A 23,887-nucleotide genomic window follows, 5' to 3' on the forward strand; every position below is an offset into this window, starting at 1 on the left:
CGCCAATTCTTCGTTACATACTACAATCTCTGATCTTCATGATGCACTCGGACATCAGCTCAATGAATTGAAGATAGAATGTGCAACCCAGAAACAGATACACATAACAAATCTTCCTCCTGTGCTCAGTAAATTGAACGGTAAGATATCTCATCAAGGCATCCGATCAGCACAATGCCACTTAGCTGCGGACAAATCCAAGTCACTCGAATGTAAATACTGCTCATTCGAAACCCACATGGGTATTCCTTGCTCGCATAAGATGAGAAAGCTTCAATCAGAGGGAAAGTTCCTTGATGAAAATGACTTTCACATCCAGTGGCACTTGCCCAACGTTGACGTAAGTTTTGCACATCTTTCCCCTACTGATTTGCACCAAAATGAGCTGCTGAATGTTGATTTTTTTGCGCGTTTGTCTTGCATCTGACAGGATGTTTCTATCCCGGCGCTATCTGGAGAATCTCGAATGCCAACTGACGAAGATCACGAAAAGGTGTTCTTGCGAGAGGTCTACGAACGATTCCAAAAGCTGCCTACACACGAAAAGCCCAACTACATATCTGATTTTGTCCGCTTGTTAGACCAATCTCACTCTCTTATTCCACTCGGAGAACCAATTGAACAGCCGCACAAAGGCAGACCCAAAGGTTCTTTAAACAAACCAAAGGAAATCGAACAATCACAAAAATCAACTAAAAGGGACCCATCAGCATGGGAGTATCCTCTTGTTAAGAAGAAACGCGGCCGACCAAAGAAAGTTCAAATTAATGTAGAACCTCCTACAAATCCAACCAAGAAGCGTGGCCCTGGACGACCTCGAAAGATACCAAATGTTCTGCCAGTTAGTTCTAAGCAAAAGGGCAAATCGCCTGCCGTGGTATGTACTGTTTCACACGGGTTCCATCTCTGTTTTTATCTGTTTTGATTCATTGATTTCACAATTCCTTTGCAACACTAGCCAAGAAAGAAAAGAAAAGTTAAGACCGACGATGAAGAGAGCGCTACTGAGAGCGACTCAGATCAAGAGTTCGAACTTCCGAACGATCCAATCCAGATGGTCACTGTAAGCTGAAATTTTTAGCTGCTGTATTCCATAGCTCATGCGATGTTTTCTTTTTAATAGCGGTCTGGACGAGTCATCAATCGGAAGCCACCTAATAACTTGGATCGCGATGAATACAATCCCAAATCTCCGTGCAATTCTGAAAATGATGAATCAAAAGGAAACAAAGTGAATGAAGGCGTTCAATCGGAAAGATCAAAAGGAAACGAAGTCGATGAAGGCGTTCAATCGGAAAGCCAGCCTGAAGATGAAAGTGACGAAAGTGACGATGAGAATAGGAATGACTGGGTGGTATTCAACCAGGTATGTTAACATGTTAAACCCATCAATCTTTTTCAACATACTCCGACGATTCTGTTTCAAGTACTCCGAAAATTCTGACCAAACGTCACTTGAAGGCACACTCTGATTATACCAAGGTGCGGGCGCAAGTACGAGCAGCTATTTCAATGATCCACGAAGTGGATGGGGATGGTCACTGTGGCTTCCAAGCGGCCGCTGTCAGCTTAGGACAAGAAGAAGATACATGGACCGAGATTCGAAAATCCATGGTCGATGAAATGGATTCCAGGCCGATCTACAAAGACGAACGCTATATTGCTTCAGTATCGGTTCCTGATTTGATTCCGTACAGCCAGTTACGATCAAATCTAGACTACTATGAATCTCCGGCAGAGCGAATGGCATATTGGATCAACTTTCCTCGACATGGTGATCTTTTGGCTGATACGTTCCAGTGTCCAGTCATTCACGTATCCAATTTGATCACCGCAACATTTCTTCCTTTGTCGCATGGTCCGACCACCAATCCACCAATCTTCCTTGTCTATCTCGAAGGCCGTTACCATTACAATGCTTTTAAGTTTGAAGGAAGTATATATCCTGCTCCTCATATATCTCGACACTGGTTTAGATTTCGAAGTGAGGTAGCCAGTGATTGGGAGGCAATTATACAACTAAATCGCGACGAATGGGACCGTAGATTTCCGGCAGATGCATCTTTACCTCCTGTGATTGTAGATGTAGACTAGCTTGTCTCAATCTTGATTCTCTTGCGTGGGAGGTATCTTATTCCATAAATACAGTTTCATTCTATTTTCACCCAACTCTGCTTGTATTTATCTTAGTAGGAGTGAAATACACTGGAGAATGAACATCACAAAAGACTGAGACTGGAAGTGATCACTATCTGATGATACTGCTCATCGAGATCAGTGTTAAATCCCTTCGATGACCGGAACGAACCCGGTCATCGAGGGAAGCATGTGCTGCTCTCGGTGGCCAGAAAAGTGCGTCCATCGAGAGGAGTACATACTCCCCTCGGTGACCTAATTGCTCCGGTTGTTGAGAGGAGTGAACACTCCCCTCAATAATCGGAAAGGACCCGGTCATCGAGGGAAGCATGTGCTCCTCTCGATTACCGGAAAGGATCCGGTCATCGAGGGAAGCATGTGCTCCTCTCGATGACCGGAAAGGACTGGTCATTGGGGAAGCCTGTGATCCTCTCAATGACCAGAAAGAGTGGCCATCGACGGAAGTATAACCCGCCCGATGACCGGTAATTTGCGCTACATGTAGGTGCAGGCCGGTGTCATTTGGGGAGTGTGTAACTCCGCTTGATGGCCTGTGCCGCCGCCGGCCACCGGCACGGCGGCTGGGTTATGTACATAGCCGGAGCTGCTGCCCCTCGAACTTTATTTTCGAGGGGCGGTTACCCGACCGCTTAGTTTTTGGCGTGTGATAAGTCCCCGGGGGTGGGTTATCGGGGCAGCGGGAGCCTATTTTCGGAATTAATATGATATTTTTTTTGTGTCATGAGGACAGCTCCAAAAACTCCAACATTTTTTGGAAGGGGCAAGTAAGACCCCTTCTTTTGATCTATCAAAAAAAAAACCAAAAAAACCGCCTGCTTTTTTCGGGGGAAGTCGCTGTGCGCGAAGTATTTTTCGGCTTGCGCGCACAGCGGGCCTGACGTCAAGTAGTGGTCGATTCTGTGCGCGAAGAGTTTTTCTCTGCTGCGCGAAGTAGGTCCGTTTTTAATAGGGGGTTACTAAAAATACCCGGTTTTTCCGCAATTGTACCCGGTTTTTTTACGGACCTACTTTGCGCAGCAGCAAAAAACTCTTCGCGCACAGAATCGACCGTCCCCCGACGTCAAGCCCGCTGTGCGCGCAAGCCGAAAAATACTTCACGCACAGCGACTTCCCCCGAAAGAAGGAGGTGATTTTTCGGGATTTTTTTTTGATGGATCAAAAGAGGGGGCCTTACTTGCCCCCTCCAAAAATTATTGGATTTTTTGAAGGTGTCCTTGTGATGCAAAAAAAAAATCATAATATTAATCCAAAAAAAAGGCACCCGCTACCCCGGGGTCTTTGTACCTGCTCAAACTTAAGTGGTCGGGTACCCAGCCCCTCGAAAAGAAAGTTCGTGGGGCAGCAGCTCCGGGCCCGGCTATCCCCCAGCCGCCGTGCCGATGGCCGGCACAGGCCATCGAGCGGAGTTGCACACTCCCCCGATGACCGGCCAGCACATGCGTGCATGTGGCACAAATTACCGGTCATCGAGGGGATTATGTACTCCTCTCGATGGCCAATCTATCCCGGTCATCGAGTGGAGTACATACGTCCCTCGATGACCGGGTCCGTTCCGGTCATCGAGGGGAGTGTTCACTCCTCTCGATGGCCAATCTATCCCGGTCATCGAGGGGAGTGTTCACTCCTCTCGATGACCGGAGCAATCGGGTCAGGGGAGTATGTACTCCTCTCGATGACCGGGTCCGTTCCGGTCATCGAGAGGAATGTTCACTCCTCTCGACGACCGGAGTGATCGGGTCACCGAGGTGAGTGTACTCCTCTCGATGGTCGGAACAGGGCGTCCATCGAGAGGAGTACATCCTTCCCTCGATGACCGAGTCCGTTCCGGTCATCGAGGGGAGTGTTCACTCCTCTCGCCAACCGGAGCAACCAGGTCACCAAGCTCCGGTCGTCGAGAGGAGTGAACATTCCTCTCGATGACCGGAACGGACCCGGTCATCGAGGGAAGGATGTGCTACTCTCGATGACCGGCATGGACCCGGTCATCGAGGGGAGTACACACTCCCCTCGATGACCCGATTGCTCCGGTCATCGAGGGAAGTATGTACTCCACTCGATGACCGGGACAGAGTGGCCATCGAGAGGAGTACACAATCCCCTCGATGACCGGTAATTAGTGCTAGATGCACACATGTGTGCTGGCCGGCCGGTCATCGGGGGAGTGTGTAACTCCGCTCGATGGCCTGTGCCGGCCATCGGCACGGCGGCTGGGGGATAGCCGGGCCCGGAGCTGCTGCCCCACGAACTTTCTTTTCGAGGGGCTGGGTACCCGACCGCCTAAGTCTTAGCAGGTGAAAAGTCCCCGGGGTGGGCTATCGGGGTAGCGGGTGCCTTTTTTTTTTGGATATTAATTATGTTTTTTTTTTACATGACAAGGACACCTCCAAAAAATCCAATATTTTTTGGAGAGGGCAGTAAAGACCCCCTCTTTTGATTAATCAAAAAAAAATTGAGAAAAATCCCCTCCTTCTTTTGGGGGAAGTCGCTGTGCGCAAAGTATTTTTTGGCTTGCGCGCACAGCGGGCTTGACGTTGGGGGACGGTCGATTCTGTGCGTGAAGAGTTTTTCGCTGCTGCGCGAAGTAGGTCCGATTAAAAATAATAAAAAATAATACAAAAAATTAGTGGGGACGACTCCCAAAAAATAAATTTTTTGGGTCGACGACTCCCAAAAAAGCCGTACCCAAAAAAAGGGTCTAGGTCGACGTCTAGCGCTGGTCAAAAAATAGTCGCGCGGACGTATGGGAGTCGTTTTCCCAAAACTTGGGAGTCGTTTTTCCAAGACCCCAAATAATATTGCGATGAGAAAGAGAAGGAAAAGAGAGAGAAACAAGTCCCAAAGAAAAGAGGAAGATACAAAGCTGGAAAACTCCGCTGACGTCACGCAAAAAGAAATATGTCATCTACATTATGATCGAGAACAGTGATCATTAGAGAGAACAGGAAATCCCAATCTCCGATTGTCCTGCCGCGTCCTGCTGCAAAGTTGTACCAGATAATCAACCTATTTCACAATCAAACTCAGCTGAGTCGTTACACTCAGCCCCCACTGCAAAAAAAACTGTGTCAACTGTGAGCAGTTGACATGCGGCAACTCTGAGGAAGCTTGTGGTGTTACACCAGCCTTACTCAAGGTTTGACTCAACCCAAGCTTCAATGCAGTCACTGTGCACCTTGCAGAGTGACTGTGCCAACAAAGGCACTTCTGCATTCATGTGGAGTTACAATGGCAGCTTGGCTGGAGTATCCTGCATGTCAACTGCAAGCAGTTGACCAAGTTATTTTTGCAGTGCCCTGGATTCAGAATTTTCACTGTTTCATCTTTTCTTCCAACCACAACTCAGCCCCATAATATTTTGTATATAGTCTGCCCTCTTTGGCCCTACCATTTGTTCCCCATCAGATCATGTCCCAGCAATCCAGATCACTGGTCACCATTCACTAGCCTAGCTTATGCCATTAAATCAGAGTGGACAAGCTTGATAAGTCTATGCCAAATATATCAGGTTGGACAGACTTTACATTACCTTTACCTTGCTATTAGATTAGTAGAAAGTATACCCTTAGACATACCTCAAGAATCCTCTACAGCCACACCTTTCCTGAGTCCATACTCTTATATTCTTTTTCTTGTTCCCCTGAGAGGCAGCCCTTCAAGCACCAAATCCCTCTCAAGCTCTATTCTTCCCTCAGAGTAGCAACAGTGGGTAGGTACGGTGCAGTTATCGGTAACATACCAATATCGTAACGGTTTTTCTCTTGTTACCGTTACCGTTGACTGTAACAGAAGTGCGTTACAATATCACACACCCAGGATGTTCAATCTTTGACATCCATGACAATATCTTCCCGCATGGAGGGGCATATATCAGACCATATATGATCCAGAGGGGGCCATTTGCCCCTCTTTATCCCGTTAACCAGTGGTTAACGTGTCAGGCTAATAGTAACACAAGTAACACACCAAAAAAATCAGGCCCGTTATGATATGGGCCTGGGGTTAAAACTGGTTGTTACTAGTGCGCTAACAACGGTGGGTCGCTACTTTACAGTTATTGGTAAAGTAGCGTTATCGTAGTTTTTTTTTGCTCGATACCGGTACTTTTCTTGCCGGGATCCACTTTTTAGCCTACTTTACAATAACCTAATTTCTCATTATTTTTTTCTCTATACCAATACAATATCAGGCAATGTAAATGTTTATTTTTTAATTCCGTTACGATATCTAAAGCCAAGGTTCGATAACTACAATAACTTGAGCAGCAGATTTGCGAAGGAGAGTGTACTATTGGCTGGGCTTAACCAAAGCTTTCAAAGCCTTTCCAGCCTCCGCAAAGTTTCTTGTCAGGGGGACTTCTTGACGGAGCCACATAAGGCTGCTCACACAATGCGACATTGTGGAGGGTAGCAAGCGACCTCGGTTGCTGCTACATACATCAGCTGCTGCTGAAAATAGCCTCTCAACTGCACACAAGCTAGCCGGGGTGCCCAGATAAGCCCGGGCCATTACTGCAAGGGTTGGGTAACGTGCTTGGTTTGCCTGTTTATTACATATGAAATCAGCTTGAGTCCAGCATGCTATCGAGATTGACGAAAAAAGGGGAAATGAAATGGGCAATACCTTCCACCACATCAAAGGTGTGTTCTTATCTTCAATCGCACCATCCTCAAATGACAGGTTAGCTGACAAGTACGCTTGAACCTCATCCTCCTGGACCTGGGCTGTCGTTGGTTGCGCGGTCATACGAGAAGCAAGACAAGACATGAGTGATTTTGCTACTGGTAAAGGTTTCACCGGTTTATCTATAGAAACCGCATTCGGATACGTGGTCTGCGCGTTCTTCATGCTGGCTAGGTGTTTTTGGTGAGCTTCGGTGTTGCAAAATTCTTGCTTGAGTAAGTCGAGGATTTCAGTAACCTGAGCACTCTCAGCCCCAAAAACGATCTCAAATAAATGCATCCTGTAACAAGGATGCATCAATGTAGAAAGCACCAGGGTCTCGCATTGCATAGCTTCATCGAGATATTTGTCGACCCGTTTCAACATTGCGTAGTACATCGGGTGAAGCGCATCCGTTTGAGCTGAACGATCGAGCTTTTCTTCAAGGTTTTCCTTGAGCTCCAGGTACCTCGGTATGACATGTGTACCTGTAGCCGAATCACCCTCCATCTGAGAGGTCAGCTTGACAAACACCTAGCCAAGTACACAAAAACAAGACTAATTTGTTAGATACATATTTGATGATTTAGCAATGACAGTAAGGAGAGAGAATTGCGAATGAATTACCCCAAGCTCATCATTCAAACTTTCTATCGCCATCCAATCACGCGGGGAGAACAGTATGTTGTCGAAGAGGCTGTCAGTTTTTTGCTTTTGGTCTTCTTTCAGAATGTGGTCGATTACATCGCGGGCGTCAAGGGCTTTTTGGTAGCTTTGGTACTTGATGTTCCATCTGATACCGTAACCTGCAATCAAAGGGGCCACTTTGACCTGCAACTTCTCGGCTGTTCGCTCAAAATTGGCCCGCTGAGCCGCCGAGCGAGTGATTAGTTTGATAACAGTATCAAGCTAATTATGACATGGAAGTTACACGAAAAGAATTAGGCCCAAGCTAAACCAGACGCAGAGGATGATGTACATACCTTCACAGTTAGACGCCGGAGTTTTTTGGATTTGGTATTTATGTTGAGCTCGGTATCAGAATTCTCGTCGGCCAAAGTGGTGTTTTCTTGTTCAGGGTTGTCACTGTCACAATTGCTGGCTTTGTCATCTACTGAACACAGTTCATTGGCGCTACCAAAGTCACTCTTGGACCCTCCGTTGTATTCTTCGGCATGCGGAGGCTTTGTCTTAACCGCTGCAGATTGTTCAGAAGTATCCTCCGGCTCCGCCTCTTCGGTTAGTTTACTTAGAACCGGGAAAAATCCCAAAACAGACTCCTTGGTTTTCGCTGGAGTTAGGGTATTCAGGGAGAGTGCTTTGAGTCCCGAATTCACGATGAGGGCAAGTTTGTGGCAAAAGCACCGCACGTGCATTGTTTTGGGGTGCCATTTTAAATCTGCGAACTCGGCTGACTTCACTCCAAGGTCGGCGGCAATTGTTGCAACATTATCATGTAGGAGATCGTACATGGTCCGTGCCATTGTATTATTGTTCGAGCCGGAGTCAGTTGTCTGAGCCAACATGTAATGACACAGAAAAAAAAGTGCCCCGTTAGAACAGGAAGCATCACGAAAAAAATAAGCAACTCATCTTTTGGTAAAGGTTGTTCTTTTTGAGGACAGCAGTAATTGGACGCGCTAATAGGTGACCAGCATGTCTCCATGGGAGCATCTTTAATGCCAAATGCCGGACCACATATTTCCAATCAGCATCGATGTATGCCACCGCGGCACCAATGAACGCAAACCGGTTTCCCTTTGTTGTCCAGACATCATGGATGAGGGTAAACTTGGTTGCAAGATTCTACCAAAAATGTAACACAACTGTCAGCTGCATCTCTTTGCAATAGTTTATCTCAAGGACGGACAAACATTCAACTCGGTAAAAACATTTGACTTGAGCATTGAGTAAAGCGCCTTTGACTCGTCCGAGGACCATCTTCGGCCGTATAGAATTGCTTTCCTACTAACATATTGAAATGCAGCACGCAGATAGGGGTCCTCAATGCGCGACCATGGGAGTGCTTGACGTATTTGCCATATCATTATGAGCTGGTTTAAAACGCGGTTGAGAAAGGGTGGCTGGACTTCGAGGAATCCAGCTATGCCGGTCTGCTTTTGGTCGCCATTAAGGTTGGTCTCCATCATCCTTTGTTCGGCCACAGAAGGGGGAAGCTTGATCCCTGCCAGCTTGGCTTTATCTCTGTTCACACAGCCGCGAGCACTTTTCCCGAGCTGGGTATATCCATCACAATGGGAAACCAAGTTCCCGTTGGAAGTAATATTTGAACGATAGACACCGTTACACCATCGGCATTTATAGCTCAGATTGATCCCCTTGGGATCGCCTTGCTTATAGGTTGGTGGGTAGAAAAACTCCTCAACGTTCGCGATGTTGTCCTTCCTAGCTTTGCCTCCTTGCGAGCGTACGACTACTGAGCCTTCATCAGTATCCTGGTCAAAATCATGGTCCTGTTTGTCAAGTAAAATCAAGTAAAAATGTAAGCTTTATGATTCATTTTGATCCAATTCAATCAAAATTTTTACAAGATATGATAATGTATTCATTAAATTCACATACCGTGGTTTCAGTCTTCTTAGAATTCACTTTTTTTTTGGAGGCTGAAGACGTGTTTGTCTTCTTTTCAGGAATTGTCAACACTTTTTTCTTCTTCTTCTTTGGCTTGGTTGTTTTTTTAGCTGCGGCGACTGGTTCAGAGTCACTCACTGGTTCTGCCTCAGACTGAGCTTCAATCTCAATGGATTGACCTGAATCCGCTGAATCCTCTGCCGCTGCGGATCGTTTTTGGGTGCCAGGACGAGTCAATTTGAGCCGCGAGTCAGATGAAACAGCCACCATGTTTGGCGCAACAACTAGTGACGATGCACGTGAAGAGCGGCGGCGATTCTGAGTTTCTGACTGATCAGTCGCATACCCGGTACTAAGTTTGTTGCCGGAGGGGTCTTTGCGGGTGGATTGAGGATTTGGGGCTGTCATGCTGTTAAAACTGGATTCAAGCTGATTGGATGCTGGGAGTACTGGACTTTGGTGTGGAGATTGAACAATGTGGGAGCTTGTTGAGCTTTAAGCCTCTGTGTCACCAAATCATGAATTTTATCCCCGGTAGAGAATGTGAGAATCCCCAGGCTGAAACTCAGGGTTAAACCGTTTATTTCAAATTCGATACTCAGGGGTTATACCAAAACATTCACTCTACGATAACAGATTCTTCAGCAAAAAAAAAAAAGGGCTCGCTACGATATCAGGCCCCTCAGATAATTTCCGTTACTAGTATCGTTAGAGTATCGGGGATCATCACAGTGACGCTGCTTTACTTTACATGCCCGGTTATCGTAAAGTAAAGTAGCGACCCACCGTTGGCGCTAACGCCTGAGCGCAGTAACGGCAAGTGTTACGCTACACAGATAACGGCGGTTATCGTAGCGTATTGTAACTACCCACCACTGAGAGTAGTTCCACACTGGGGACCTTTTACCTGCTCAAACTTAAGTGGTTGGGTACCCAGCCCCTTGAAAAGAAATTTTGAGGGGCTGGGTACCCAACCACTTAAGTTTGAGCAGGTAAAAAGTCCCCGGGGTGGTGTTGAAAAGACAACTGGAGAACAGATGAGGACTCGAGTGAGATGGTGGAGGTTTGAGGCCTAGAGGAGAAAAGCTCTGAGGAAACCAGAAAGGAGAAGGAACCCCAGAGGGGGGTCAAGCTGCTAGCTGTGAGGAGGAAAAAAGGCTCCTCAATACAAGAGACTCACTGGTCTCAGGGAAAAGCGCGCAGAAAGCTGATGATTTTTATTCTATCACAGCTGAAGATATTTTAAGCTACTACAACTAGGGCCAGGCTGTGGGACAGAAGGTGAACTACATATGCATCTGCAGGGAAAGGAAAAGAGCGTGACAGGTCCCGGAAAGGGGAAAGAAGAGCCAGAGATGTGAAATTCCAACAGGTGGGCTATTGTAGCGGGTGCCTTTTTTTGGATTAATCTTATGATCTTTTTTGCATCACAAGGATACCTTCAAAAAATCCAATATTTTTGGGAGGGGGCAAGTAAGACCCCCTCTTTTAAAAAAAATTCTGGAAAGATCACCTTCTTCTTTTGGGGGAGAACACTGTGCACAAAGTAATTGCCAGCTTGCGCACACACCAGGCCTCAACGTCAGAACTCTGGATCCCTTTGGGGAGCTTTGGGGACCAAGATTTCACTGCAAATATGGTGTTCAAAGTTGGTTTGCATAATTTTATGCATGCATAAATCATAAAATCATAAAATCTTCTTTGCAGGGCATATGACTGTCTGATTATGTAATACGAAATTTCCTCACCAAAATATTTTTATGATTTTACGATTTATGCATGCATAAAATTATGCAAACCAACTTTGAACGCCATAAAAGTCCAAAATCTGTTGGCTCAGATCTGGATTTCCAAATCAACAGGAAGTCCTCCACTAGAGTTGAGTTCTGGTGGTTCAAATAAAAACACCATCAAAACCCAAATTTCTCTCACGCAAAGATTCCTGATACATAAGTCACTCCAGCAAAGCCTCAGGCCAGAGATGGAATCAGTTAAGTTCCATTTGGGGTTCTCAAAGTCGCAACATAGCGGCATATGTCATGCAAACATACAACCTTATTTGCAGGGGCTGTCAAACGCTTCCTTGCAAAAAAGGTGTTTATGGCAGTTATGGTATTCAAAATTGCATATGTCACTATTTACATAAAATTATGGTGTTCAAAGTTGGAATTTATTACATAAGCAGTCTCCTGCAAACAAAGTTTTATGAATTTATGACTTACTCATTTATATTGCATGCATAAATTTCAACTTTGAACACCATAAATCATAAAGCCAATTTTGGCTGGGAGATGTCAGCGTGCATAAAACTTCAAGTGACGTCTCCCAGCCAAAATTGCAGTTTATGATTTTATGTAAAAAAATCTTAAGCAATTTTGAATACCATAAGTACAGCCATTCTCAAAAAGCTTGCGGGCTCAAGGCCAAAAAAGATTTTTTTTTATTTCAGCCACAGGCCTGTACAGCTTCACTGTACAGGCAGTCAAAATCCTTTTGGGCGGCTGTTTGGCTTGATGAGGGTGCCGCGCTGGCCACAGGGCAGGGGACGGGGATGCGGCGAAGGGTCCGTTCAGTGCAAAATTGGTCCAGGATTCCGATGGTCCAACCCTTGAGGCCCCAAAGTTAAAAACAAAGAAAGTAGTGATTTTCTTACAATCACATTACTGTATGCAGCCTGTCATACAGGGGCTATACAGGCTTTGAGGCTGAAAATAGCAGTCCAAAATTTGGGCCTATCCAACCGCAAGCTTTTCGAGAATGGCTGTATATCTATCATATTTGTATGTTTTCAACTTTGGGGATGGAATTTTTGGAGCTAGTGCTCCACCATATCTCCACAAAAGAAGCAGAATCCTCAGGAGTGCGAGCGCCTTCGACAACTGCAGGATTTGAACCTGCGCGGGAAATCCCAATTGATGACGAGCTGTGGAAGTTCGAGTCAATCGCCTTAACCACTCGGCCAAATTGTCGGTTACGGACTCACCTCTACTGGTAGTCAAAGACTAATTTCTTTTGGCTTAGCTTGTTGAGTTGGATCAATTGCGACTATTTTCGTATGTATATATACAAGTAGCAAATGTGGATTTTGTATGGATTGATTGTTATAAAGATCTTCAGAAGCAAAAAAGGGTGATTGAAAGAAAATACCAGCCAATTTTTATTTTGAAAAGACGTCCGAAAAAATGATCAGGGAGAAAGAAAAGAGGCAGTCAGAGAAAGCCAGCGAGTGGGGTGATGGAAAGATATAAAAGAACAGAGAAATTCGAAGAGATCTCAATGGGTTTTAGCTTCAGCAGTTTGTTCGGTACGACGCATATCGTTGAGGACTACAGTCAAGTCATCAGCACTAAACTGGTCCTTGATAGCGTCCCAGAATTCAGGGGTGAGGCCTTCTTTAGCATCCGGATCGGCATCGGGCAACAGGTCGAGCAAGGGTGGCTGTTCTTCTTCTTTGGTTGATCCCCCTTTGGATGCCGACGTTCCATCGCCCTGTAAGGAATATTGCCCCGCTTTCTGTTTCTGCGCTTCTCGTCGGTATCGGCTAGAGGCTTCCCAAAACAATCCAAGCTCTTCATCTAACTTCTTCTGTTTCTCTGCGCTCAGCGTTTCCTTATCTCCTTCTGTCTCGCTCTGCGTCGCCGTCGTTGCAGGATCTGAGATTGTGGACATCGTTCCTGTCTCGTTTGACTGCCTCGCCTCTTCGGTTGGTGCAGGCATTCCGAGGTTATGATTTGTTTGGGAAGCCGGTTGGATTGGAGGCTGAGACTGATGTTCAGCATTGAAAGGGATACGACCGTCGCCGGCGGAGGAAGTGTGACCAAGAGCGTTGAGGATGATGTTGCCTTTATTCCTGAAGTTGGAGAGGATTGATTTTGATTCGGGATCGGGGATCATCACTTGAGTGTAGTAGAATATCGGAAAGAGCGCGAACATCAATCCGACGATTAGCAGCATGAAGACCGTCGGTGCTATCGTCGGTTTCTGGCGGTTCGACGCCGCATGGCCAACTTCGTTCGGCTTCGGCCTAGGATTCGAGACCGTGCTCGGTAGGGCGCCTGACTCGGGCTTTCGTTTTCTCAGGTCTGCAGGCATTTTTCGTTTTTGTGTTGGAGTCGTAGAATCCTCTTCGTAGCAGCAGGAGTGAGTTGAAGCTGTGCTTGTTCCGAGGGGGTTGTATGCGTTGGCCAGGCTGGTGTCAAGTAGTAATCCTAGTAGGTTGGTTCGACTCGGTTGTCCTTGAGGTCTGGCTGAGACACGACGACAGTCGACCTGTGCCACGGATGCGTTCCGCGAGCCAACGTTAGGCCTGCCGCCTGCCAGCGCGCCAGCTTCCAGTCGAGCCGGCCGGCCTGGTACATACAGGCCGCTCCGAGGAAGTCCTCCGGCTCGGCGGCCCTACCATCATGACGCCCGCACCATGTTGTGTACATATTGGTAGACTTGGCTGGCAGGTTGGCCAACCCTTCCCGATCATTCTGGCAGCGGCAGGGTAAGGCTTAAGGTGACCGGGTTCAGGCTGCAATCGGGTTGATTGATCATCAAGCCCGGCCGGCAATAAGGCCGTCCAACGGCACAAGCCGGGCCTCTGGCAAAGTGCTCAATCCTTCACATCAATGGACCGGTCGTTTATGAGAAGGTCAAGAAACCTGTGGGCTTCCTGACCGACATCATAGCTACTTTCAAGACTCCATACATATAAAAAAGGCTTCAAAAGACTGGGGCAATTCTTCTTTGATTCCAGCTAGAATTGCAAGAGACGTAGTGAATATGGCGGTTGTTGATCAAAGCACTCGCTGGCTTGGTGTTGTTCAGCACAAACAGCGGAATTCAAAGCTCAATTGAAGGATAAAATACGCAAATAGAAACCGGATCACGTAGGATCCCAAATGACGACAAACCCCAGAGATAAAAGCAGAATGGAATAAAAACTTCATGATGACATACCAAATTAACAAGAGAATCCAACAAGATGATACTACAAAGAAAAGCTGAAGAGTAGGGACTGGATGATAATTTTGAGATGGTTATCAGTGAAGTCCAAAGAGAGAACCGCCCCGAAAACTAGTACGGAGTTCAGATGTGCTTCTATTCGGCTACCATCCCGACAGTGGGGAAGGAACTGAGGAGAACAAAACCGAGCCAACGATTGATTGAACTCCGGATGCGGTAGGATAAAAGAAGGATGAACGATCTGTGGGGACAGCTTGTTGAGTCGCCATCTGGCCAAGATCTTAGGATTGGGTATGCTTCGTTCTGAGTGAAATAGGAGGGTGAGCGAGGTTGGACAGTCGAATGATAGAGAGGTAACTAACCTGACCTCTCCCAGAGTTTCTTTCAAGCTCTCGCGTCTTGAACGATCGGGCAGAACTTGACGAGAACCAACAGAGAAGGTCTCCGAGCGAATAGGGGTCCGATCTGAGTGGGAAGTGGCGATGACGCGAGGAGGTCAGCACAGTCTGAGCGAGTACATGAAAGTTACCTGGCGGAAGAATGCCTATGTGGTATATGAATAACGCGGCTACGAGGGGGAGCAAATTACCTCGTGGGCGTACAGGAAACCGATCATGGTGGCCACGCCGTCTACGGCTCGAAGGGATTGACTTGTGTGCTTTTAAGTTTTTCCAATACCGGAACTCATCCTAGGATCTATCAACAGGCCTTTCCAAACGAAATGTTTGAGTAAAATAATCAGTCTCACTGAAAACCAATGCCGGGATAGATGGGGGAGAGGAAGGGGGACTAACCAATACGATGTGCGCCCCGGACAAGAATACTGGACAGGGGGGATTTCCAAGAAGTCGATATCGGGGAATTGCCCTCTTGTCAAGCCATCGCAGGATGACCTGATGACATCATTATCGGGCAGTCCCCTCTCCAAGCCGACGCAGTTTCCGCAGCAATACCAATTGTCTTCGAAGTCCAGTTCTTCAAAATCTTCAACCTCCCGGAATAAACGATGGTCTTGAAGGTGATATCTTCGTTCAGAAATCCATCGATCTTATCAGTCATCCGTTTCGAGATATCGATTTCAGGCATATTGCCCATCGCTATGACCCGTGGTGGCACTCATAGAGGTCCCAGACGAGAAGATCGGACATTTCCGAGTTTATAGGGATAGCTCAGGACACTCATTGTGCACTATGAGTTAGCTATACTTGCTCTGGTGTATCGCATCAAGTAAATCAAGACTATGCCTTGAAATATTCAGCGCAAACCAGTCATAACGCGATGGCCGCGATGGCCGCTTCAAGTAGTCGGATAAAACCGAAAGAGGAGAAAAAGCAGTTGACTGCCAATCACCACAACGGCTGATGCCCGGACTTGCACGACATTCCTGTGCTGAGATCTCCTCACCTGAGATTTGAGGTGCCGATGTGCGATGGTGCCCCCAAAACGAGGCCGAGTTCTTGAACTCGAGTGTAAAAAACGGCAAAAAGACATCTGCGACGGATACTCCCGCAATGACAACTGAGCTCGGTGATCTCGTGGCCATGAAAACAAGACCACGTCTTGATGAGATCACTCGCCAACGGTAATGCCAGGCTTGCAAGTTGATATACTGCGAGCACTCCTACCTCACTCGTCGAATACAGGATATGCCCTGTGACGGCAAGGTTAGAATATATAATTCTAGTCGACCTCTCAGCAGTTCGCAACTAGCTCCACAAAAAGAAGGATTAGCAAAAACTCGAGTAAATGTGAACACCAAAAATTCGACGACTAACCTAAATGCATCTCCGAGAGGGGCATGTGCAACGAGTAGGTTTTGCTTAATCATTGACCTAGTCTACACAACTCGTCGAAAACAGGATATGCCCCGTGACGGTAAGATCCTACAAAACATAATTCTAGTTGATTCTTCAACACTTCGCCAGTAGCTGCAAAAAATGGTATAAAGGTTGATCAGCGAAAGCTTGTGTAACTAGAAAGCTTGTGTAACTATCAAAGTGAATTCAGCGACTAACCTAAAAGCATCTCCGACTGATGTGTGCGCAACAGGAGGTTTTGCTAAATTGTCTTCATAGTCTATCTAACTCGTCAAATGCAGGATATGGCCCGTGATGTTGCTCGTCAGATACAGGATATGCCCTGTGACGTTAAGATCTTGTATGTAATATGTATTTCTCATCAACCAGTCAAAACTTCGTGACTAGCTGCACCAAAAGAAAGGGAAGGTTTATCAGCGAAAGCTTGTGTAACTATGGATAGAAAAAAATTGCAAACCCATTTCCAACTGAGGTATGCGCAACGAGAGGAATTCGTTAAAACGTCGAAGGATACACCCTTATATTTTAGGATTTTATCCGCGTCGCAAGTTGAATAAGAAGAATTGAGCTGAAAGGGGAAAAAAAAGAGTTGGAGGTCAAATGGGGCATAAATGATTGCTGGTCAGCACACAAAACATTTAACCGATACCGAAATCTGTCGACCATGTGGTCCGCCTGGAAGCTGAGCAACTACGTACCGTATAGTTCAACTTCCCTGTTTTGGTAATGATAGGGAAACAACGGAGGTGGTGCATAAAACCTGTTCCGCCCGGTGAGGATAAATGCAACTCTTCCGAATGGCTCGGCGGATATAACCGCGCACCCAGTGAGAGATGACTGCTCCGCTTTACAAGCTTGATACTGATGCTAAATAGAACGTGAGTAATTCAGCGTCACCTGTTCAAGGCCTGCGATTTGAGGAAAAAGAAAAACTCGGCTCACATATGCCATCCTGTCGAGCGCCTGGTGATAGCAGAAGACCATACGGGAGATCACCCAAGGTGATAAGTCGATTGACATTGAATTCAACGTGAAGGATAAAAACAAGTGTTGCTTTACACTCTCAGCCTAAGGGGATACATACCCCACGATACATCATTGAGGAAATTGGCAACGAAGAGAATTGCTTCTGTCAGATGAGAAGCTAAAGAAAAACCAATCGTATGAATGCTGGGTGTTTTGATTCAATCACGATGGTATGAATACGAGAACCGTTAGTATTGTTGTTGTTCACAAAGCAGCCCTGAAGAAGATCGCTATCAATACGACGGATTTTTCTATGGGTGATAGATGACACGTGATGGGCATTAGATGATGAAAAGAATTGTGAAAGTCATTCGTGATTAAAGGAATCGCAATGCTAGTGCTTGAGGACTTGGTCATAGTAATAGTGATGTGTCAAGAGCCATTCCAAATTCGGTACCAACTGTTTTGGCGAAGTGGCCTCGAAGAACATCACGTATTCAACCAATTCAAACGTGGTGGATATAAGAATCATGATACTTGAAGATATAATCAGATATTTTTTGATTCATCAAGACATAAGTGTTCATAGGAATCACAAGGCTTGAAGCCAGGGATGATCAGAGAAATAACGATGTTTGACGAGCCATTTCAATCAGACACATGGGAACTAGTAGCTGAAGTTTGCGTTTCTGAAGACGCTTCTTTTTGAAGAGGATAGTCTTGTGATCAAGCAGAAAGCGTGGACTTCAGACATAAAGTCACGAGAGCTGCACGTAGATCCAGTCGACGAAGAGCAGTCAAGGTTAGGTGCAATCGAGGAAGGGCCTTCTCAAGAAGACGGAAGGAAGAACGTCTAAACGGGAAAAAGAAGAGAGTAGAAAGACTCTTTGGGATCCGGCTTTTCGAAACGATCAAGCCCCATTAGCGCAAAGCGATGGATGGGATAGGAATCACGCAGATCATCAGGAGAGGATAAGGGGTGGAAGAAAGGACTGTGTAGTGGTCTGTTGGAAGGAGAAATCAAGAAGGAAAATATTTGGAGGGGAGGAAATTGGAGCGGATGGGGGGAAAAGTTTGACCTGGATCGCGGCCGTTTTTAAGTCAAACTTAGGGCCAAAAAACACTCAGCTCTTTGGGGCACTGGGGGCCGAAGAAAATACACAAGTCTTTGGGGCATCACTGATACGACCAATCACGACGCGCCGTTTAGTGTGGAAGGTTCAAAGAACAAAGGCGATGATGTATGTTTGTCCATTTTATGCGAGTCTACTTAGTCTACGTCTACTGTAACCTTCCGCTGAGCCAAACGACTTTTTTTCCCCTCTGCTTTTGGACTACTTCCCACGGGGCACAGGGTTGTTGATGGTGATCGAAGCGGATTGTTTACTACTCTAATCTGGGGGTACCACTGTTTACACAGGTGTTTTTTGGTAATTCGACGCGGTTTCTTGGGTATGGCGATATTTCAGGTCATAATGCACAACACGATGAAGGAATCTGCTGGTTCTAATAAAAAATTGAGGAGAAACCTCGTTCCCATGTCCCCAAGGTAATTGATCCCAATCAATCTGTAGACTCGAGGCACAAAATGCCATGATATTTCTCTCTTCATCAGGCAATATCTTACCTGATTGGAACAATGTATGTCTTTTCGCAGATATCGCCGAACCAACCTCTGCTCCGTTGCAAGTGTAATTCTTCAAGTCCTCAAAGAATGCGCACATTATGTATCATCTCTAGCGTGGAAGAAGTACTCAGCCTATGTCAATATTTGACTCTAACCGCCCTCCTTTCCCTCCAGCTATAAGCTTGCTATCCATTGTAAATGCTAGCCAAGGGGACATTTTTATCTCCATGTGAAGCAGTACGGCGATTGTGTGTAACATGGAGTGTGGATAATTAGAAGCTGCAGGTGAGTGCATCGTCAAACGGGCTCAGCTGTCTCTCCCAGTTTCACCTTTTTCCCTTCATCGTAGATCTCAATTGGTTGTAGCTTCGCGAATGCCTGCTTATTCCACCCAGACAAAGCAAAATGTGCCCACTTCATCAACCCCATCTTGTCCAACGAGGTGCAAAATGAGAATGTGGCAAGAAAGTAAGGTTTCTTACTGGTTTTAAATCTTTCACGCCAGTCGTTTACTGTACATTTAAAGCTATCTGGCACACCTATCAGGTCCTTGTCCCTGCCATACTCAAATGTACTCCGCAAGCTGACCATGACTTTACCCAATATGATAAGAGCCATCAAATAATTTTCTAAAGATATCTCATAGTGTAAGAAGAAAAATATCATACTTGGCGTCGTCGTGAACCTAAGAATCAAAAGCGGAAAACATGAGCTGACTTTGACTCAAGTGGTCTATAGTTCGACAACGTCCAGACTCTCTCTTTCTGGCTCTCATCCTCCCGAGTGTCTGTGTCCCGGCGGCTCACTATGACTCGACCAGACTGTATCATCGCGCACACCGGGACGTTCTATGCGAGACGCTGTTTATGACTATCAGATACGGCTTGCCTCAGACAGTTCTCATTCACGGGCTATATTGGCATCTTATACATCACCAACCAGCAGCTCCTGAGCATCTCCAAACTTGCCCGGATTATCGAATTCTTAGCTCGTAGAATTTAACTTCAGGAACCCCTTTCATGCGTACAACTAGAGGCCCTCATTCCAGAATAAAATGAAAAGAAAATATGATATTTTTACCGCATCATTGAGACATCAAGCCTCCGAAAAACTGCCCGTCAAAAACTGACTAAATCTTTCTTTCCAGTCAAACGGGCTGGCCTCTGTACTGTTACTGTCATTCACGCTGCTGGTCAAATAAGGAATTCAGTATTTATTTGATGAATTGATGTTAAAATTGGAGGAGTTTCAGGTGCTAAAAAAGTGGGTGAATTTTTCACCAGCTCAGTCGAAATACTTTCCTGGATGTTGCATGATGTGTAGATAAAGAACCGGTATCTTTGTCACAAGTTAGCCTCATTTTTTGCGTTGATTCTTATTGATTTTGTCTATGGATAATGCTTTAAAATTTCCTACTCTATAATAACCAGTGAAATGTAAGTTTGATTTGAGCAGTGAAGATCGAGGAATCCTGGAGCAACTGGTGATGGATTGCATCATTTTCTCTGTTGTCAGCAGTTAGAATCAATACTTGAATTTGAAGCTGCTGGTGTTCATAGGAACCTTCTGGCTTGTCTCTAGTTATTTTGATTTCTCAAGCAACAATGATCAAAGTTGAACAGGATATCTGGTGGATTGAGGGGCCCTGGGTTCCCGGGATGTCGGGAAGCTGCCTCGGGCATCGAAATCATTCAATTTCTATCCAAACGCACAATGGAAAACTTGGAATTTAGAAAGCGGATTCATGTTGAAGACTAGGTTTTGGAAGGTTTCAACTTCAAGGCCGTAACTGGTAGTCGAACCCAACTAGAGAAAAACCAAAGCACTATCAATTTTTTTTAAAAAAAAAACATTTTACCGCCGATATCCTCAATACGAGACAGAATGTCGGCAAAAGGCCGTACCGACATCTTCGTCGATTGATTGAGAAGGATAGTGTTCTAGTCTACGAATCGGCCAATCTTATTGCGCCGGGAGTACACACCCGCTCGGTTGCCTCAACGGAATTCCCATGGGCTGCGCATGGGCCGCCCATGGGCGCACACAATACGGGCCGTGGATGATCCGCGATCAGCCCATGGGCAGCTGGTCAGCGTGAATGTGAGCAACAACATGAATATTAGGACGGTTCACGTAGGGAGTTTTTAACCCTGCTGATGTTATAAATCAGCCAGCCTTCCCAGCCAAATTGGCTTGTCCCAGCCAAATTGGCTGGGACCGTGGGATAAACTTCATTTCGGTCTTACTGATTTCGGCCCTACGTGAACCGTCCTATTGTTATCACTTTCGCTGTCGGGTGACTCGCGGCGTGCCAGTTTCATGGGGAGGTACGAATTGGCTGGGACGTCATGGTGAGACATAGCCGGGTAGCCCCCGCGCTGGGTTAGGCCCGACGAGCAGCCCGACCCAAGGCTCTGTCTGGGCTGGGCCATGGCACAAAATTTCCAAGAAAAGTGCACTGACCAAAACCTGCCCGGTTTGGGGTGTAATGCAGCCTTCCTTATAGGAAAACACCAGCTGAGATGGTCACTCAATCCTGTAAAGTAGTCGCACTAATACAGTGTTACTTCACTGATATGGCCACTTTAAGTGTAGTAGAATTGAAGCAGAAAATTATCACAGCCTCCATGCAATCAGAATTTCCAAAAGCAATTGACAGTGGAGATCATGATGGGAAATGATAAAGTATCTTCAGGTAGATGAAATAATGTTGGCTACTCCCGAGCTTACTGAAAATGGGTTTCTTAGATATATACAAGGAAAGGGTAAATTTAGAGTCTAGACTAAGAAAGAACAACAATAAAATAGAATCAGGAGGCCGAGGAGAAGAGATAAGATGAGAAGAAGTGGAGAAAAGAAAGATGAGATGGATATTGATATCCATCACAATTATGAAGCTGACCATTATATATCACTGCAAGAAAAAGTCAAGCAACTGCAAGCAGTTGACATGCAAGAGCTCCAACTTCACCAAGCAAGCTTTTGATATAACACAAGCCTTTTTCAAGGCTTACTTTTGGCCATGCTTCAATGCACAGTGAATGTGCAGAAAAAGCTTGTGTGTGTACGGGTGGAGCTAGACCAGCAGTTCCACAGCAGTAACCCACATTTCAACTGCTAGCAGTTGCTTGACTTTTTCTTGCAGTGTATATAGTAAATGTTAATTAAAATCTGACGATCCTGGAATCTGATAGGATCCTACATTATATAATCTTTGTAGTGTTTTTATCATGGTGTTCTGAGCTGGTGCCCCAGTATCATCAATTCCAAAAAAAAATCATAAAAAATGATCAAGTTGGAGCTTGATACATCTTGGTGATTATATCATTCATGTGATCAACAGAGAGAAAAAATATGTCTTCAAAGAATGTTGAGAAATGTTTCTTTGAATGAGCTGTTTGAAACATTCTTTCATTACTTTCATTCTTGGCCTCTTCCATCCATGTTTTTATTAAATTCCAAACCCTTTCATTGGAACGAGGAACTTTTTTTTTAAAAAAATCATTTGCAGTGTTGGAGTTAGTTTCATGAGGTGAATATTGGTAAGACCAGTACCCCAACCTTTGAAGAATTAGTTTATAATTATCTGAAGCATTTCTTAGGCTATCAGAGTTGTTTCTCTTGAGGATTTTTCCCTGTGAGTCTTTTTGATCTTCTTTCACGATGATAGAGGTGATAATATCTACGTAAAGTAGAAACAAAAGATAGTCATTTTCCATATGGACAACACAACGTTTACGGTAGTTGATTGAAAGGTCTTTGATATCAATTCCACATTTCTTTTGATAAAATTGAATCCATTCCCTCCTATTTGACCAGAACTTTTCAACTGATCTCTTGCGTAAATTGTTTCTCCTTCTTGTCAATTTATTTTTTTCTTCAATTCTCTGTGCTTGACTAACATGTTTTCTGAGGGGTAAGTAGTCCCGAAGCCCCTGGTAAAATTTCAATATTGTTGCATCCAGTTCACTTTCAAAAATTAAGAGTTTATTTCCATGATTATTTTTCCTGATCAGTGAAACAATATTTCGGACTTTCAGTTTTTCAGAATCAGAATCAGATAGATCAACATTAATATGAAATAATCCTGCATGAAAGTTCATTGACATTTCCCCATCAATAAAAGGTACTATTGACCCCTGGTGGTGAATAAAATTTTGCTTGGAATAGCTGAATATGAACTTATGATTTTTTAGCCTATCTTCCTTCATGAGTGATGGAAATCTGTTGATTGAATCCAAGCTGGCTTTCTGTTTGTTGGATTGATTGGTATTGGTTTGAGATTCTATGCATGGTTTTTTTGAAAGCTTGCTGTTGTGTTCCATTGAATCGGGAATTATCCTCTGCCTCTTTGTCAATCCATTAGTTATAGGGACTTCTAATCTTAGTTGAGCCTCTATTAGTGGGTGATATTCATCTTGGGAATAAGGCACCAAGTGATTTTCTGGGAATTTGCTTGAAAGCTTCACTGATGAAGGTTTTGGGCTCATTCCCATATTGTTTCCAGGTATTTCTGAAATTTCAAACATATGTTGGAAACAGTCCCTCCCTTTGTACTGTGCTTCTCCTCCCTGAGATGAAAGAAACTGAGTGTTGATTGGATTATCCAGAGTAACAGGTCTTTCTGGACTTGATGTGCTGGAAAATTCATTATTTTGGCCCAGAATGTCTTCTAAATTGCAGTATAAACTCTTAAACATTTCCTGGTTTGCATCTAAATCATTGATGTCTTTTTCAGGTCCTGATGTTCTCCTCTCATCAATAATTACCTGGTGACTATTGAGGGGCATCACATTAAAATTGGTGGTTTCTGAATGATGACTTGGATCATGCATTGATTGCGATCTTTCTGGCAGACTTTTGGATGCATGAGGCCAACTTTCTAGAGTTACATTTTCAGTTCGACAAAAATTGTTCCAATTTTTCAGGATTTCATCTATCTCTTCCTTCTCAAGCCCAAATTCATCCCAATTTAAAGGAAATGATGCATCTTGGTGGAAATCGGCATGTTGATTGATTGTACCCGGAGGAGAAGTTGGATTCAGTAGCGGTTGCAGTAGTTCTAAACTTTGTGAGGGGGCATGTTTGAGGGAAGATGAAACTCCTGGCACTGGAGAGC

The 23,887-nt window shown here is 45.1% G+C and overlaps 3 protein-coding genes across 3 annotated transcripts; all 3 read right to left on the bottom strand.

The window, feature by feature from the left end:
• Positions 1–7,757: 7,757 nt before the first annotated feature.
• On the bottom strand, positions 7,758–9,816 carry PtA15_8A622 (uncharacterized protein; the record flags this gene model as incomplete). Its single annotated transcript, XM_053172071.1, has 4 exons — positions 7,758–8,000; positions 9,204–9,290; positions 9,400–9,611; positions 9,762–9,816. The coding sequence occupies 4 exons, from the start codon at positions 9,814–9,816 to the stop codon at positions 7,758–7,760; spliced, it is 597 nt and encodes a 198-aa protein (XP_053023271.1).
• A 2,865-nt stretch (positions 9,817–12,681) lies between these two features.
• On the bottom strand, positions 12,682–13,810 carry PtA15_8A623 (uncharacterized protein; the record flags this gene model as incomplete). The annotated part of the gene is made up of 2 exons (XM_053172072.1): positions 12,682–13,677; positions 13,769–13,810. The coding sequence occupies 2 exons, from the start codon at positions 13,808–13,810 to the stop codon at positions 12,682–12,684; spliced, it is 1,038 nt and encodes a 345-aa protein (XP_053023272.1).
• A 6,903-nt stretch (positions 13,811–20,713) lies between these two features.
• Positions 20,714–21,200, bottom strand: PtA15_8A624 (uncharacterized protein; the record flags this gene model as incomplete). Its single annotated transcript, XM_053172073.1, has 2 exons — positions 20,714–20,853; positions 21,053–21,200. The coding sequence occupies 2 exons, from the start codon at positions 21,198–21,200 to the stop codon at positions 20,714–20,716; spliced, it is 288 nt and encodes a 95-aa protein (XP_053023273.1).
• Between the last annotated feature and the right edge of the window lie 2,687 nt (positions 21,201–23,887).

This window comes from Puccinia triticina, chromosome 8A, assembly GCF_026914185.1.
Source record: "Puccinia triticina chromosome 8A, complete sequence".
NCBI classification, from domain to species: Eukaryota; Fungi; Basidiomycota; class Pucciniomycetes; order Pucciniales; family Pucciniaceae; genus Puccinia; species Puccinia triticina.